Raw genomic sequence first — 17,154 nt, 5'->3', positions numbered from 1 at the left:
GTGCTGAGATCGCAGACACGCGCCATTACATCCAGTTTATGTGCTGCTGGAGATGGGGTCCATCTTCCCATGAATGCTAAGAGAGCATTCTACCCACGGATCGATGCCTCAGCTCTCATGGATACTTGTCAAAGGAATGCTCGTGCTCTGTGATCCTGACTGGTTCTTCGGCTTCAGCCTACTCCACACCCTCCTACAGGAGGGAGCGACACCATTTCTCCATTTCCACAGTACTGCCCTGACCCCTCAATCTGGTGAGTTGCTGTCTCTGGTCCTGAGAATGGTGTCTCTGTCCTTGGTGCTGACGCCGAGACTTCACCCCTGGGACAACAGAGAGGGTGGGAGCATTTTAGGGGAGGGGCAGGGTCCTGTTTAGATGCAAACATTGACGCACTGTGTCCCTGCGGGAAGACAGACATGAGTGTGAAGAGGAGGGTTGCACTGGCCCCTGTGTCTAGCTCCACTGTGTCTAGCTCCTGTTTATCTAGACACACATGCTTGCATGTGTGGGTGTTGATTGAGCTGGGTCTTCCTCGGCATCCGGAGGCACTTGGTACCACCCCACCCCAGGACATCAAGACCCATGGATTCTCATGTGTCTTAATAAAATATCTTAACATTTAACTTATTAGCACCAGTCCCACTCTTTATCTGCTCATCCTTCCATCCATCCATTTATTTATTGTATAGATGTACACACGTGTTAGCCTATGTGTGGTATGTGATTGTGTGTTCACATGTGTTATCATATGTGTGAAGGCTAAAGATCAAACTTGGGTGCTATTCCTTGAAGGCCATCTATTTTAGTTGTTGTTGTTGTTGTTGTTGTTGTTGTTGTGTGTGTGTGTGTGTGTGTGTGTGTGTGTGTGTGTGTGTAGCTCTGGCTGTCCTAGAACTCACTCTGTAGACCAGGCAGACCTTGAACTCAGAGATCTACCTGCCTCTCCTTCTCAAGTGCTGAGCCTAAAGGCATAAGCCACACCACCTGGCATCTTTTTTTTTCTCCTTCCTTTCTTTCTTTTGAAACAAGGTTTCTTTGTGTAGCTTTGGCTCTGTAGACCAGGCTGACCTTTTTTTCCCACCTTAAATATAAGTACTTCAGGGGTTGGGGATTTAGCTCAGTGGTAGAGCGCTTGCCTAGCAAGCGCAAGGCCCTGGGTTCGGTCCCCAGCTCCGAAAAAAAGAAAAGAAAAAACATATAAGTACTTCAGGTCCTTGTGCTTCCAAAGAAAATGCTTTACCAACTGTATGTAATATCTCTCCAGCCCTCATTCATTCATTTAAAAGATGGTTAGCCGGGAGTGGGTGAGATATTTCTGCAGGTAAAGGCACTTGTCACTAAGCCTGGTGATCTGTCTTCAATCCCTGGGACCCACATATTGGGAAGAGAAAGTCAGCTCTCCTCCTCCCGAACGTTGTCCTCTGGCCTTTGCCCTGGCATGCGAGTGCCTCTCCACCCTACAAAGCACATCAATGAACATAAGTAAAAATTAAAATGAAAAAGCAAGACCTTAAGGCTAGCGGCAAACTCATGATACTCCTTGTTTGAGACAACATCTTGTCATGTAGCCTAGACTTGCCTTGAACTCGTGGGTGATCTTGCCTCGGCCTCCTGAATGTGGGGTTCAGGTATCCACCATCACTCTTCTTCGTCTTTGCTGTTCTGTAAGATTTATTTTCTCCTGTGTTCTTGTGAGTGTAGTGCCTGCAAAGGCCATAAGGGGGCACTAGACCCCTGGAGATGGCGTCTCAAGCTGTTGCAAGCTGATGTGATGTGGGGCTGGGGGCCAGGCTGAGGCCCTCTGAGAGCGCAGCGGGCACTCTCAGCGGCTGAGCCACCTCTCCACTCTCTGCTGTCATTTCGGCAACGCTACTTTAGTGACTATATCATGTGTGCAGAAAACATGTAGCACATAGAAATTCACACTCAGGAGGTAGATGCAGGAGGATCAGGGGTTCAAAGTCATCCCCAGCTGGGCCTCATGAGACCTTGTCTCAAATGAGATCCAAAGCAAAATAATACGAACAAAACAATCCCTACGTAAACAATTCCAACAACATTTGGCCTCCTGATGTGGACTGAGGCATCTCACCAGTCCCCAGCCCTAGATGAAGAGCTACGGACGACTTAACAAAGGCTCAGAGAGGAAGGCTCAGCCCTCGCAGAGATGAACCCCCTGACCCTGGAGACAAGCAGACAGCAATGCTGACCGGACTCAGCAGACTGTAATCATGTTTATTCATTTATATGTCTGTATAACAGTGGTGGAAGAGGAGGCCCCATGAACTGGTGGGTGGGACTAGAGGGAAGGGAAGTGATGTCATTATTTTGTAATTAGACGTACAATTCAGCAGTTTGTTGTTGAGTTGGTTTTTGAGACAGGGTTTCTCCAGGTAGCTCTGGTTGTCCTGAAACTCGCTCTGTAGACCAGGTTGGCTTTGAACTCTTGGAATTCTTCCTGCCTCAGCCTCCCCAGTGCTGAGATTAAAGGTGTGCACCACCAGGGGTTGGGGATTTGGCTCAGTGGTAGAGCGCTTGCCTAGGAAGCGCAAGGTCCTGGGTTTGGTCCCCAGCCCCGAAAAAAAAAAAAGAATATACTCACAAGTAATCCTCAACTTTCAAGGGTTGGGGATTTGGCTCAGTGGTAGAGCACTTGCCTAGCAAGCGCAAGGCCCTGGGTTCGGTCCCCAGCTCCGGAAAAAAAAAAAAAAAAGGTGTGCACCACCACTGACTTTAAAAAGACACAAAGATCCCTCGCCCCCAGCCTCTACCACTCTCAGAGAGGATACAGCCCTCCTGCGGGATTGTTAGCATCACCACTGGATCCTCCCTTGTGATCCTCCCCATTGGTCCTCCCCACTGGTCCTCCCCACCACCACAGGAGAATGCTGTTTTCGAGCAAAGATAGTTGGCTCCCTCCTCACAGCCCTCACATACTCACCCCAGTCTTTCCTTTTCCCTTTCCCTCTGATCTTCAACATTAAGCAGTCCTTGACCTTGGGGACTCGGAGGAGAGTCACCCTTGACGGTCCCTCCCTCTGTCCCTGCCTTGGTCTGGTCTCCTATCTCTATTTTGTTTTTTGTCGCACTCCTCTCTGTCTCTAAATCCTTCCATGGCTCCCACTGGCTGTTGGAGGAAACAGAAGTCCCACTCAAATGGAATATTCTAGGCCTCTCAGGCCCAACCCTGACAGCCTCAGTGTACTCATAAATAAATAAATAAATCTTTAAAAAATTCATTTATATATTTCTATGGAGTAAGTGTGAGCATGTGTATATGTGAGTATGGCACATGTGTGGAGGTCAGAGGACAACGTTGGGGAGTCTGTTCTCTCCCTCCCTGTGGGGGATCCGGGGATTGAACTCAGCTCATCAGATTTTGTGGCAAGCACCTTTAGTCACTGAGCCCTCTCGCTGACCCTATCCTGACTCTATGCAAGTGGCCCTAAAATCTCCTCGATTACTGTTTTGTCACAAAGGTGTCTTCTCAGGCACCAGTGCCATCAAAACTGTCACCCAAGGTCCTTTCTGGACTTCCCTTATTGGATCATACTCTTTCTTTTTTCTTTTTTCTTTTTCTTTTTGTTTATTTTGAGACAAGGTCTGACGTAGCCCAGGCTAGACACTATCAGACTTAGACCTTGAACCCCTGATCATCTTCCTCCATCCCTGGAGTGTTCCGATAAAGGTTGTGCCCCCCACCACCCTCCAAGCTGATTCACACCCCAGTTTCACCTACCATGAGCTTCCAGGTCTGTGACTGTGTCTTTCCAAACCAGGAGGGCAGGGCTGGGTCTGACTAATTGCCGGGGCCGGGACACACCAGCCCAGAAGAACAGGTTCCAAATGGTTGCCGGATGCCTCTTCCCGTCTGTCTGTTTCTTCTGATTCTGGCCTCTGCCCTGTCTTCTCACCATCTAATGACTGCTTCGAGCCTCCTTCTCACAGACTGAGCCCTTGGCCTGGAGTGCCCCGCCCACTGCGCCTTCCCTCCTGGTGAGATCCTCCCAATCCCTCAGGACCTGGCCTGGCTCCATCCGTCCATCCATCACCTCTGATGCCCTGTGATGTTATGTCAACTCGTCAGAGTCACCTAGGTGACAGGCTTCTGGGCATACCTGTGAGGGAGGCTCCGTGTGACTTAATTGAGAGGGGAAGACTGACCTAACCGTAGGAAGGAGGACATGGACTGAACCACCTCCCACTCCTGCCACATGACTTCTCCACTGCTACGGATGGTACCTTGGGTGGATAGAATGGCTGGAAGATGAAATTAGCCTTTCCTTCCCCAAGTCACTCTTATCAGTTTTGTCGTGGCAACAGAAAACACTAAACGCCACGCAGTTTAGCTTGACTTGTCCTGTGTGTTTATTTGAAATTGGGTTTGTGGTCATCTACTGGAATACTTAGCCAGTTTTTCTTACACCTGCAATGTCCCCACCACCACCACCACCACTACTGCGGTGAGATATCCAGGGCCTCACATACGCTAGCTAGACATGTGCTCATGACTGAGCCAAGCCTCTGTCCCGACCCTTGCTTGGGGGGGGGGTCCCTACAGCTGAGCACATCCCAACACCTTTTATTTTTAAATTTTGACATAGCGAGATTACTTCTGCTGGCTGTGAATTCATCTGTATCACAGGCTGGCCTTGAATTCATGATCCCCCTATGTCGGCTTCCCAGTGGCTGGGACTCAATCCTTGCCATCAATGTGCTGCCTAGCACGCAGAGGCTGGGGCAAGGAGGCAGAACTCTTCCCTCTGTTCTGTGACTTGTGCCCAATAAATACTCTCAAGTGATGGGTTAGCTTTGTGGTCCCCTGCAGCCTCTCCACCTGCCCCTTTCCCATTAGGAAAGTTTGTGCACTTTTAAAACCTTTTATTGCAAATAACATTCCTGTGGGAAGATGAGAAAAGACAGGCGTGATGGATCCCACATGCAATCCCAGCAATTGGCAATAGGTGAAGGGATCAGGAGTACCGTATGATCCTAAGTTATACCAACGAGTTTGAGGCTAGCCTGGGCTACATGTTTCTTTCAAAACAAAAGAAAACAGCAACAAAAAGATTAATGGGGGGGGGAACTGGATCAGTAAGTTCTTAGATCCCATAACTCAACATCTAGACCCCCCGACACCCATATTTCCTCTTCTGGTTACTTGTTCCCAAAGACAGTCACTCTTCTCTCTTCTAATTGCAAATACTAGCTCTTAGCAACCTCCATACGTTGTTTGAATGAAGTCATATAACCTGCTCTATTATGTGTCTTTATTATTTTGCACAACACTGTTTTTTGTGAGATTCTTTCACAGACACTGGAGGTAACTGTCAGTTGCCATTTTTCACTGTTGCATAGTACTCCATTTTGTGGTTAGATCACAGTCTTCTCATCCTATTTGACTGTTCATATTTATTTGGGTCATTTCCAGTTTGTAGCTACTATGAACTGCCCTACTAGTCTATATAGTGTGGGGGAGCATATGGACCAATTTCTGTCGTGGTGATAGACCCAAGAGGGACTGCAGAGTTGTATTATGGATTTCAACTCTGCTTTAGAGAAACACAGAAAAGGGCAGGGGTGGAGTGGGGTGGGGTGGGGTGGGGTGGGGTGGGGTGGGGGTGTTTTCCCTTTCCTTCCTCTTCTTTGTTTCTTTGTTTCTTTCTTTTGTTTGAAATAGCCTCACTATGTAGTCTTAGCTTTACTGGAACTCAAGACCAGGTTGAACTCAAGCTCAGACCTGCCTCTGCCTCTGTGGTGCTGAGATTAAAGGTGGTGCCTGAAAAGGTCTCACACTGTAGTTCAGGGTGGACTTGAACTTGCAATGACTTGAACTTGTAATGTAGTCCAGCTTGGCCTTGAAGTAGCAGTCCTCCTGCTTCAGCCTCCTGGGTGCTGGGTCAACAGGCTGGGGTTACCACTATCCTTGCTAGAAGTGGGTTTTTAAGGTGAGTGGCATGTTTTGCTGTGAGGGGTCACAAAAGGCTCATGTATTGAAGGCTTGGTGACCAGGGGATGGCACTATTGAAAGCTGGTTGGACCTCATTCAATGCACCAATGATGGGCCGTCAGGAGGCGGGGCTGGTGGCAGTAAGGAGGGACAGAGAGTGGGGTGGAAGGTAGTGACTGGAGGGACAGGGAGTGTGGCTTATTTTCACGGCATTTTTAAAAGGAGCCCTCACCAGGTGCTGGAGCCATGAGAAGCAGAGCGAACTGGAGGCACTGTCTATGCAGGGAGCCCGAGAGACACCCCCAGAGTGATGGCCAGTAGCGGAGCAGTGATCACCAGGGTCAGGATTCCGGGAGCCCGGGGAAGGGCAGAGGACGTGGCACCAGGGAGGGTCTGTGTCACCGAGGCCTTGTTGCAGAGGTGGCCCTCGCAGCAGTAGCCCTGCAGGTCGATGGACGTCCAGGGGCTGGTGGTGCCCATGGTGGTGCAAGAGGGCCGGTGGCAGGTTCGGATGTACACAGGCACCGAGAAGTTGCCTGAGTGGACAGTGGAGGCGGGAGGGTCAGGGTCAGGCCCTGGTCCTCTGACACATCTCAGGTCTCTTCGGAGACCAGGACCACAACACTCAGTGCAGACAAGCCTCCTCCCTCAGACCAGTGCCATGTCTCTTCCCTAACATGCATGCCTTCTCCTTCAGTCTACAATAGGCCTTTCCCCCTAGATTGGAGACATGCTTCCTTAGAATAGAACCATACCTCTTCCCTCAGACCTCAGTCATGCCTTCTCCCTCAAACCACACCCATGCCTCCTCCCTCAGACCAAAGCCACAGAGAACCATGCCTCTCTGGTACCTCTGCCCTGAGGCCTTCAGCGCCATCCTACCATCCTAGCCCCTCACCAATGGTCATCCGGCCGTTGCCCTGAAAACAGGCGCTCTGGTCCTGGTGGCACTGGACCCGTCGGGACTTCTCAGGGGAACAGTCTTCAGGGTGAGTCCCTAAGCAGGCATAGCACTCGGTGCCACTGAGCGTCGGTGGGTTAGGCGCTTGGAGAAGAGAGTAGATGAGATTTAGAGCATTGCTCGGTCTGGCAGTGCAGGCTGTGCAGTGTACCGGCTCATGCCAGGGAGGAGCCTGGCATCCTACAGCCAGAGTAGCGCTCAGCGGTGACCACGCCCCCGACCTCCTCCCCGGCCCCAACTCCTGACTCCTCCAGCCCAGCTCCCGCCCTCTCTAGCGCCACCCCAATTTCTCCAGCTCCGCCCCGATTTCTCCAGCCCTGCCTCCGACCTCTCCAGCCACGCCCCTTAGTGCACCTTGGCTCAGGTTGGGAAGGGCATCGTGAGTCTTGAGGTCGCTGTTGCAGTAGTCAGTAGCACAACCGCGGACCACCGCGTAGTCGGGAGGCAGAGCATCCTGGTTGGTCTGCATGGGGCCGGTAGTGGGGCCCGTCCAGCATCCTTTTCGGACCATTGTCACCAGGCTGCGGTAACCTGGACCAGAGAATACCAGGCCTGGAGTGAGCCTTCCCTCCCCACTCATGCATTTCTTCTCCTCTCGCTCACTTTTGCCTCCTCCCTCCTTCCATTCTGTCTTCTGCTATCTTGAGATTTTTTTCTTTTTTCTTTTTCCTTCCTACCCTCCTGTTCTCTTTCCTTTTCTTCCCAACTCTCCTTTCCTTGATTTAAAAGTATGTGTATGATGCGTGTATGCAGTGCTCACAGAGGCCAGAAGAGGGCGTTAGATCCCCATCTCTGCAGATGAGCCACGATGTAAGTGCTGGGAGCCAAACCTGGGTCCCCTGGAAGTGCAGCCAGTGGTCTTAACCACCGAGCTACCTCTCCAGTCCTGTTTGTTCGTTTTTCTGAGACAGGGCCTTATGTAGACCAGGTTGGCCTAAAACTTGTGTAGTCAAGGATGACCTTGAACTTGGGATTCTCTTGCCTCTACCTTCCAAGTGCTTGGATCAAAGACTTGTGCCACCATGACTCTCTTTTTCCCTCTGACAAGGTCTTTCCTTGTAGCCCAGGCTGGCCACAAACACAAGCGTTCCTGCATATACCTCCAGAGTGCTAGGATCTCCAGTGTGAACCAAGTCTAGCCATCGCCTTCTTCATTCCCGCTCTTCTCCACCTTCCCTTATCTCTCTCCTTCTCTCCTACTGAATATGTTTCTCTTCCTCTCTCTTCTCCATCCCTCTTTTTCTATTTCCTCTTTATTTCTCGGACTGCATATCCTTTTGTTGCCCTCTGGTCCTCACCGGTATCCAGCGTCAAGACCACCTCAGAGCACCCTTGAGGACAAGAGACACTGGGGAGCTTGATGGCGCTGAGGTCGAAGGGCCCGAAGTAGGTGTGCTCGTAGCTGTAACACTGCAGTGCGTGGGTGCCTAGGAGAAGGATGGGGTGTGTTAGCGAGTCAGGGGAAGCTATCCCAGGACCTAAGGCTCCACACAGAATGGGATAGACACACACCAGGCTGCAGCGTCTCATTTCACCATGCTTGTCTGTCATCACCAGGCGCCACCACGGTCCTGGAAGACCTCAGTCATTTACATAAGGGTCTGAGTGACTTCTTTCTCTTCCACCCACCCCTGAAACCATCTACACCCGCGGCGGGAAGAGTGTAGGGTCTCACACACCCAGCCAGACCTCTAAGTGCTGACACAGGTCTGTACAAACCTACTAAAATGCACCCAGAGCAAGATGGCTCAGCAGCCAAGGATGCTAGCTGCCAAGCCTCACTACCTGAGTTCAAGCCCTGGGACCCACGTTGTGGAAGGAGAGCATCAGCTCCTGAAAATTGTCTTCTGACTTCCACATGTGAGCTGTGGCATGTGCCAACACACACGAAACCCACACGCACATGCACACACAGAAGCCTTTTTGATTGTTTTGTTTGTTTGTTTTTTGTTCTTTTGTTTTGAGACAGGGTTTTTCTGTGTAGGCCTGGCTGTCCTGGAATTCACTCTGTAAACCAGGCTGGCCTTGGACTCACATCGGTCCCCCTGCCCCATGCTGGAATTAAGGGCATGCAGCTTTTTTTTTTTTTCTTTTCTTTTCTTTTTTTCGGAGCTGAGGACCGAACCCAGGGCCTTGCGCTTCCTAGGCAAGCGCTCTACCACTGAGCTAAATCCCCAACCCCAGCTTTTTTTTTTTTTTTGAAAGTTGTGGGAGAGAAAACCATGTACAAAAGAGAGAGCACATATGCAATTAGAAATTACAGCAGCGACTGGGAAGCTGGCTGGGGTCAGGGTGGGAGCCTAAAGCTTGACCTTTGGGTGTGAGGGCTAGGGTTAGACCTTAGGTGTGGTGGCCTCCCTGTCACACTAGTGTAAGGGTGGCAGACAGAGGTGATCCCCAGAGCAAGAAAGTCAGCTGGACTAGAGAAGCAGCACAGTCTGGGTTCAAATGAGACCCTCCTCTCCCTCCCTTGACTTGACCTGGCGGACAGCGATGGAGGAGGATGCCTTGTTTCAACCCCAGGCCTCCACACATGAATATACACACCACACATACTACACACACACACACACACACACATACACACACACAGCAAAAAGAATGAGGAGGGGTTGGGGATTTAGCTCAGTGGTAGAGCGCTGGCCTAGCAAGCACAAGGCCCTGGGTTCAGTCCCCAGCTCCAAAAAAAAAAAAAGAATGAGGAAAACAAATGATCTCATCAAAGTAGTTTAGAAATCATATATGCATACAGGATATTTAGAAACATGGAAATAAGTAGGCAGAGAGAAAACACACTCTAATATCTAAATATACATGGATATGGACATGCAAGCCACAGAAATAACACAGGGACAGTGGACATGTATGTTGAAAATTACACACACATCCTTTTTTTTTTAAAGTGGAGGAGAGAAACCGAAGTCAAAAAACTTTTTTTTTTTTTTTGAGACAGGGTCTTATGTAGCCTAGGCTAGCCTGGAAATCACAGTGCGGCTGAGTCTGGTGGAGGGCTGGGACTACAGTCCTGCAGCAAAAACATTTAAAATGTTCACATGGTTGCCAAGTTTGGTGGCACACGCCTCTAACCCCAGCGCTCAGGAGGCAGAGACAGGTGGATTTCTGTGAGTTCGAGGCTACCCTGCTCTACATTGAAAGTTGTAGGCCAGTCAAGGCTAAACAGTGAGATCCTGTCTCAAAATCAAAATCTTTCTGATTGCATTTTATTTATCGTGTTGTAGGTGGAGCGGGGGCATGGGGATGCCACCCCAGGGCACACATGGCTGTCAGAGGACACGTTTTAGAAGTCAATTCTTGGGGTTGGGGATTTAGCTCAGTGGTAGAGCGCTTGCCTAGCAAGTGCGAGGCCCTGGGTTCGGTCCCCAGCTCCGAGGGATCAAACTTGGATTGTCAGGCTTGGTAGCAAGCACCTGTACACACACACACACACACACACACACACACACACACACACACACACACGCACACGCACACGCATGCGCATGCACACATGTACCCATGCATGCACACACATATTTCTTAGATATAGAAATCTGGCACACAGAAGCATAAGCAGTTGCTAACTTGAGGACGCACAGAGACCGAACTGCATCCCATGATGAGCAAATACACACAAATTAAGCCTTGTGCAAGAAGGGTTTGCTTAATATCCTTCTAATTCTTCCTTCACGGCCCATGCATACTCAAGTGGGTAAGTCCCTGTAGAAGAGGGTTCAAAGACGGAGCTAAGGTCCTTGCCAGCTCTGGGGAGATCCTCAATTGCTCCCCAAAATGCCCTCAATGAGGGTGTGGGAGGGAAAGGAAAGCCCTTCAGACAGTGTGGGGATGAGAATGGGAGCACCATGGTCTCTACCACCCCAAGATTCAAGACAACAAGCCTCCAGCCCTCTTCCCTCAGACCCAGGAGTCCAGACCTCAGCCCCTCTCCTTCAGATCCAGAGTCTAGATCCTAGCTTCCTCCCTCAGACTTAGGTATCCAGGCCCAGCCTTCTTCCCTCAGATCCAGGGGTATAGACGTCAACCTTCCTCCCTCAGATCCACGAGTGCAGACCCCACTTCTTCCTCAGATCCAGGAGTTCAGACCCCAGCCCTCCTCCCTCAGACACAAGGATCCAGACCCCAGCCCTCCTCCTTCAAATCCAGGTGTCCAGATCCAGCCCTCCTCCCTCAGACACAGGAGTGTAGACCTCCAACTCTCCTCCCTCAGATCCAGGAGTCCAAGCCTAACCTTCCTCCCTTGAACCCAGGAGCCCTGGCTCAGGCTCTTCTGCCCACTGGACTCAGCATAGGTAGGTACCTGTCAGGCAGAGCACGATCCCAAGGAAGCAGAGCAGGAAGGTCCCGGGAGTCCCCATGGCAGTCCGTGGAGCTGAGATCTGACCCTGAGGACAGTTCCTTCCACTCTGGCTTTGCAGTCAGGCTGGTTTTCCCTGCTGATCCCCAGGCATCCTGGCCACCCAGCCTGGCCAGGATTCCAGGATCCTCCACCCCACCCTTCTGCCCTCCTTCACGTGGGCTGTCTCCTTCTAGGTAATCATGGTGGGGCTGCTGAATAATAGGGGTGGGGATTCAGGCTCCTGGGTCCTGAGGAAGGTGTTAGGGGCCTGGGGCTTTGACTTTGGGGGCAATATGTATTTCGAAGGTCTGTTGGTATCATCATCCTTTCTACATTCTGTGACAGTCTGTGGTTGGTCCCCCCAATCCTGCTCCTTCCCCATATCCCACTCCAGCACTCAACACCCACACAGACACAGGCTTGTAATCCCTGAGGCTGAATCTCCCGATGAGACACCCAGACATCCTCTTTCCAGAGTCTCTGACCCCATCTACTGACTCCGTTTCTTCTCTTCAGCCCCCAGCATCTCCCTGTCACCCTCTCTCCCTGCCACTTCTGATCGTATAGGATGGGTGGCCGTTTCTCTCTCCTGTTGGGTTAGCAATGCCTCTGCAGCCTCCAGGAATGTCTGTGGCAATGAATGAATTAATGAATGATGAATGAATGAATGAATGACCAGCAAGAGGGGGAGAGAAATAAAAGACGATCACCCACAAGATGCAGAAGGACAGTTTGGGTTTGGTTCGGTTGGTAGAGAACTTGCCTGGCGTACATATAGCCCTGGGTCCTGTCCCCAGGGCTGCATAAACCAGGTGTTCAGGCCTGTCGCCCCAGTGCTTGGAGGCAGACAGGAGGATCAGATATTCAAGATCGTCCTTGCTATTTAGTGAGTTTGAGACCTGAGCCATATGAGACCCTTTCTCAAAACGAACAAAAACAAGCAGAATTTTAAAAGAAAGGTCGGGAGGGTAGCTCAGTTAGTCCTGGGTTCGAGCTCTAGCACTGCATAAAACTGGACAAGATGGTTCTGAGGCCAGTCCGGGATACAAGAGATCTTGTCTTTAAAAAAAGGAGGGTGGGGGCTGGAGAGATGGCTCAGTAGTTAAGAGCACCGACTGCTCTTCCAGAGGTCCTGAGTTCAAATCCCAGCACTCACATGGTGGCTCACAACCATCTATAATGGGATCGGATGCCCTCTTCTGGTGTGTCTGAAGACAGTGACAGTGTACTCAGAAATAAAATTAATAAATCTTTAAAAACATAAATGCAGAATGATCAAGATGGCTCAGTGGGTGCACGTGCGTGCGTGCGCGCGCGCACACACACACATACACATACACACACACACACAGACACTGAATAAGTTGTTGGTTTTTTATTTTTCTTTTTTTGTAGTTAAAAAGAGATACAAGGAAGACACAATCCTGTGTGGACAGATGTAAATGAAGACACACAGACAAACTCAGAGGGGAGGAGAGGAACCCTAATAGACAGGATGCGTCCACAGATGGTGTTGATAAACCCTTATTAGATGAACGGAGAGCCGCCTGCTTCCACAATACCTATAATTAAAACTGATGGAGATTTGATAGCGAGAAGGCAGTTTGAGAAAATTCCTGATTTAGTGATTGAGGCAAGGGTGGGGATGGGAGTGGGGAATGATTTGATGGACACCATTTCTGTCAGTTCTGACGCCTTTGTCTCTTCCAGGGCGGTTGGAGACAGAGTTAGAGGGGAGCTGGGCATGGCAACCCAGCCCATTATCCCAGTACTGGGTGGAGGCAAGAGAGTCAGAATTTAAGGTCCTGCTGGCAACAAAGGGGGTTCGAAGCCAGCCTGTGCTACAGGAGACTTTGTCTCAAAACAAAAACAAAAAGCATGGGGCTGAACACGTGGACAAATCAATAAATCGTCTGCTGTGAAAGTGTGAACTCTATCTATCTACCTACCTATCTAACGTGGATGGGTGTTTCCCTGACTGTGTGCATGCAGTGTCTGTGGAGAGCAGAGAAGACATCAGGAGGTTCCCTGGAACTGTAGCCACAGACATTAGTCAGTCACCATGTGTGGTGCTGGGAATCGAACCCTCGTCCTCTGGAAGAGCAGCAGTGCTCTTAACCACCAAGCCATCTCTTCAGGCCTGACCTTGTATTTTTTTAAAGTTTATTTTTATTTATGTGTGATCAGAAGACATATGTGTGCAGGACCAAAAAAGGGCGCTAGATCCCCTGGAGCTGGAGTTAACAGTTATTGGAGCTGGGAATAGAACTCGAGCTTTCTGTAAGAGCAGTAATTAGCGCTTAACTGAGTCATCTCTGTGGCCCTACAAAAGCCTTGTAATTTCAATTTCTTTCCCAGCCCCTTGGAGGGAAGATGAGTCTTCTATTGGCCTCAGTCTAATTTTCAGGCTAAGAATTTCCTTTTCCCTGCCCCGTCTTCCACCTCCCACTGAGCTGTGTCTTTGAAATACAGTCACGGGAGATAGCACCCTTATCTGCCAATCTCCACGGCAGGGTAGGATCCTGATGTGGACAATCCACAACGAGCACAGTTGGCCTGATGGGAGAGAGAAAACTTCCTCCTCCTCCTCCCCCTCCTCCTCCCCCTCCTCCCCCTCCTCCTCCTCCTCCTCCTCTTCCTCCTCCTCCTCCTCCTCTTCCTCCTCCTCCTCCTCCTCCTCCTCCTCCTCCTCCTCTTCCTCCTCCTCCTCCTCCTCCTCTTCTTCTTCTTCTTCTTCTTCTTCTTCTTCTTCTTCTTCTTCTTCTTCTTCTTCTTCTTCTTCTTCTTCTTCTTCTTCTTCTTCTTCTTCGAAGTCTCAGGAAAAACTCCATGTATGGCAGATTCCTTGGAGAAGCCTTCCACTGCCTCCTTCCAGATTAAACACTTCCCACGGCCTACCCTTTGTTTTAAAAGAGCTGAGGCTAATTCTAATTTAAGGCAATAGTATTGAAAAATATTCCCCTTTTGTGTCAAAAAATGAAACAACACAAAAACAGTTTGTTTCTTTGTTCGTTTTTTTTTTTTTTTTTGGATTTGTTTTTGTTTTTAAAGAAACAGGAAACTATGTATCCCCAGGGAGATCTGGAACTTCATGTGCAAACCAGGCTGGCCTGGAACTTACAGAGATCTACCAGCCTCTGCTTCCAGAATGGTAGCATTATGGGTGTGCACAAACATGTCGAGTCAACAGCTTTTATTACATTTATTTACTTTGTGTGTGTGTGTGTGTGTGTACATAATGTATGGGTAGTATGTGTTAGTGAATGGTATGTGTGTGTGCATGTGTGGGCACATTTGGGTACATGATCTCAGGGGAGGTGTGCACACACATATGTTCATATATGAGGAGATCAACATGTCTAGGCTGCCTGGCCAGGCAGTCTCAGGCATCCTCCTGTCTCCAGCTTTCTAGCACTGGGATGTGCACAGTATACTCAGCACCCTTTTTACAGAGGTTCTGAAGATTTAACTCAGGTCTTCATGCTTGTGTGGTAAGCACTTTATGGATGGGCTCTCTCCCCAGCCCTGTTTCGGGGTGTTCCCATGCAGTTGAAGCTGGCCGCCAACTCCCGATGTAGCCAAGGATGACTTTGAACTCCTGCCTTCACCTCCCAAGTGCTAGGATTACAGGCTTGAAGCACCAGGCCCACAGCAGGTGCACGTTTTTTCTGAGGGAGACACGGAGCCCTTATGGGCAGTCCTGTGACCTGGGCTCTCTGCTCACCTATCATAGGGCTTCTGCCCCTCCCATAAGGCTTCACTTCCCAGAACCTGCTTGGCATCCATGTTGATCATCCTGCTTCTCTGGTCCCTGCCGGGTAGGGTGGATGGAGTCTGGGCCCTCTAAGGGTGGAATCTAGAAGGCGGCAGAATTGAAGGATGGAAGTTTAGAGTGGGGGGAGGGGGAGAGGGAGAGGCAGGAGGGGGGAGGGGGAGATCCTGTGCGTATGTGACATTGTGTATGTGAGATCTTGTGTGATCTTATGCATGTGTGATCTTATGTGTGCGCAAGATATTGTGTGTGATTTTGTGTGTGTATTGATATTGCATGTGATATTGCATGTGTGTGAGATCTTGTATGTGTATGTATGTGATCTTATGTATGTGTGTATATGATATTGTGTATGTGGGTATGTGATCATCCGTATGATATTGTGTACTGATCTTGTGCATGTATATGTGATGTTATGTGTGTGAAATCTCATGTGTGTATGTGATCATGTGTGTGTAATCTTGTGTGCATGAAAGATATTGTGTGTGACCTTGTGTGTGTGTGTATGTGATATTGTATGTGTGTATGTGATCTTGTGTGTTATGTGATATTGTGTGTGTGATATTGTGTGTGTGCGTGTGTGTGTTATTTTGTGAGTGTTCTTGACTGATAGCCTCAGGTACTTGTGAAGATGTTGAGGTGTCACATGTGGAGTTCCCCATTATGTGAGGCAATGATTACGGGTGGCAGTGATTCCAAAGTGTGCTGTTGGGATTCCTAGTGAGTTCACCGCCCTCCCTGTAGCCCTCTGGAGAGGCAAGAGCCCCACCCACATTCCTAGCATTAAATGAAACGTTTAGGAGCCTGCCAGTCAAAACCAAAATAAACCTAATGGCCAAGGCTCACGTCACAAGACAGAAAGGACAACAAATTGCAGTGAATCCGACCCCTGGAGCCCAGGTGGAAGGAGAACCAACTCCCAGACTGTCCTCTGACCTGACCTCAACACAGCACTGCCACGACATCCTGCTGCATAAGTATGTATATTAGTAAACACAAGAAGCATTAAAGCTGTGTGGAAGCCAGGCAATGGTGGTTCACAGCTTTAATCCCAGGACTTAGGAGGTAAAGGTACGTAGATCTTTGTGAGTTCGAATCCAGACTGGTCTATAGAGTGAGTTCCAGGACAGCCAGGGCTACACAGAGGAACTCTGTCTCAAAAAAAATCATAGAAGAAGAAGAAGAAGAAGAAGAAGAAGAAGAAGAAGAAGAAGAAGAAGAAGAAGAAGAAGAAGAAGAAGAAGAAGAAGAAGAAGAAGAAAAGGGTAGAGCAATTGAGGAAGACACCCAGTGTTGACTCTGACTCCAAATCCACCCACAACTGGTCAATGTGCAGAGAATGAAACTGTAGGGTACTCAGCCCTACCTGGGACATCTGAATCGCATCGCCTCCTCCAACAGTTCACGGGTCTCCGCAGAAGAGGACAGAAGAACATAAGAGCCAGAGAGAGCGGGCATCACCAAGGAAACCGCGTTTTCCTGACGCAGCGGGGCATGTACGAACTCACAGTGGTGCGAAAGCAAGCTCAAGGCAGACAAAAATCTCAGCACGGAAAGGGAGAGATGGGCACAGTGCCTCAGCCCCCGCAGAGGAGCTGTTAGCGTTTGATAGCTTCTGGGAGAGCCGAGAGCCGGTTTTCTTTAATGACGTAATCCCTGGGAAGGCGACCACGCTCCATACACATTTTCAAATGTCTGTTCTCCCGACTAATATTCTCAGATTTAATTTCTGTAAGCTGTTTACCCGATATCGTAATATCTACCATCTGTTTCCAGCTTTGCAGTTTGTTCACGAGCCAGAAACCTCCCCCGCTGCCCCCAACACACACACGCGCGCACGCACACACACATACACTCGCGCGCACACACGCACACACACACACACACACACACAGTGTTGATGCATAGACGTAGGCACATCTTGGAAATCTAGCAATGGTTTAAAAAAAAAAAAACTCCGTGCGCACGCGCAGACATGTGTATATGTCTTTGTGTGGACGAGTGTGGCCCAGTGCACACCCATGGAGGTCAGAGGACAATTTTGCCCATCCATCCTCGTCTTCCACTCTGTCTCACAGTCTTTCCTCCGATGCTCGTTGTTGGGTGTGCCAGGTGA

The 17,154-nt window shown here is 49.7% G+C and overlaps 1 protein-coding gene across 2 annotated transcripts; it reads right to left on the bottom strand.

The window, feature by feature from the left end:
• Positions 1-4,867: 4,867 nt before the first annotated feature.
• On the bottom strand, positions 4,868-16,845 carry Lypd5 (Ly6/Plaur domain containing 5). Of its 2 annotated transcripts, none has more exons than XM_017589597.3 (5): positions 16,405-16,845; positions 8,211-8,339; positions 7,267-7,443; positions 6,850-6,996; positions 4,868-6,487 (listed from the first exon to the last, which is right to left on the bottom strand). In XM_017589597.3, the coding sequence occupies exons 1-5, from the start codon at positions 16,472-16,474 to the stop codon at positions 6,228-6,230; spliced, it is 783 nt and encodes a 260-aa protein (XP_017445086.1). In that variant the 5' UTR covers positions 16,475-16,845; the 3' UTR covers positions 4,868-6,227. The 2 variants fall into 2 exon arrangements, with proteins under 2 accessions (XP_017445086.1, NP_001178939.1); NM_001192010.2 differs by lacking the exon at positions 16,405-16,845 and adding an exon at positions 11,228-11,335.
• Positions 16,846-17,154: the final 309 nt, after the last annotated feature.

The sequence above is a fragment of the Rattus norvegicus genome, chromosome 1 (genome assembly GCF_036323735.1).
Source record: "Rattus norvegicus strain BN/NHsdMcwi chromosome 1, GRCr8, whole genome shotgun sequence".
Taxonomy (NCBI): Eukaryota; Metazoa; Chordata; class Mammalia; order Rodentia; family Muridae; genus Rattus; species Rattus norvegicus.
Note: the sequence above shows the minus strand (reverse complement) of the source record. Positions and strands in the feature narration are given on the sequence as shown.

Coding starts and splice junctions, on each gene's coding strand:
- Lypd5 (XM_017589597.3), bottom strand. CDS start 16,474: ATGTTCTTCTGTCCTCTTCTGCGGAGACCCGTGAACTGTTGGAGGAGG. Junction 6,997..7,266: donor CCTTCCCAACCTGAGCCAAG/GTGCACTAAGGG, acceptor CTCTTCTCCAAG/CGCCTAACCCACCGACGCTC. Junction 6,488..6,849: donor CAACGGCCGGATGACCATTG/GTGAGGGGCTAG, acceptor CTGTCCACTCAG/GCAACTTCTCGGTGCCTGTG.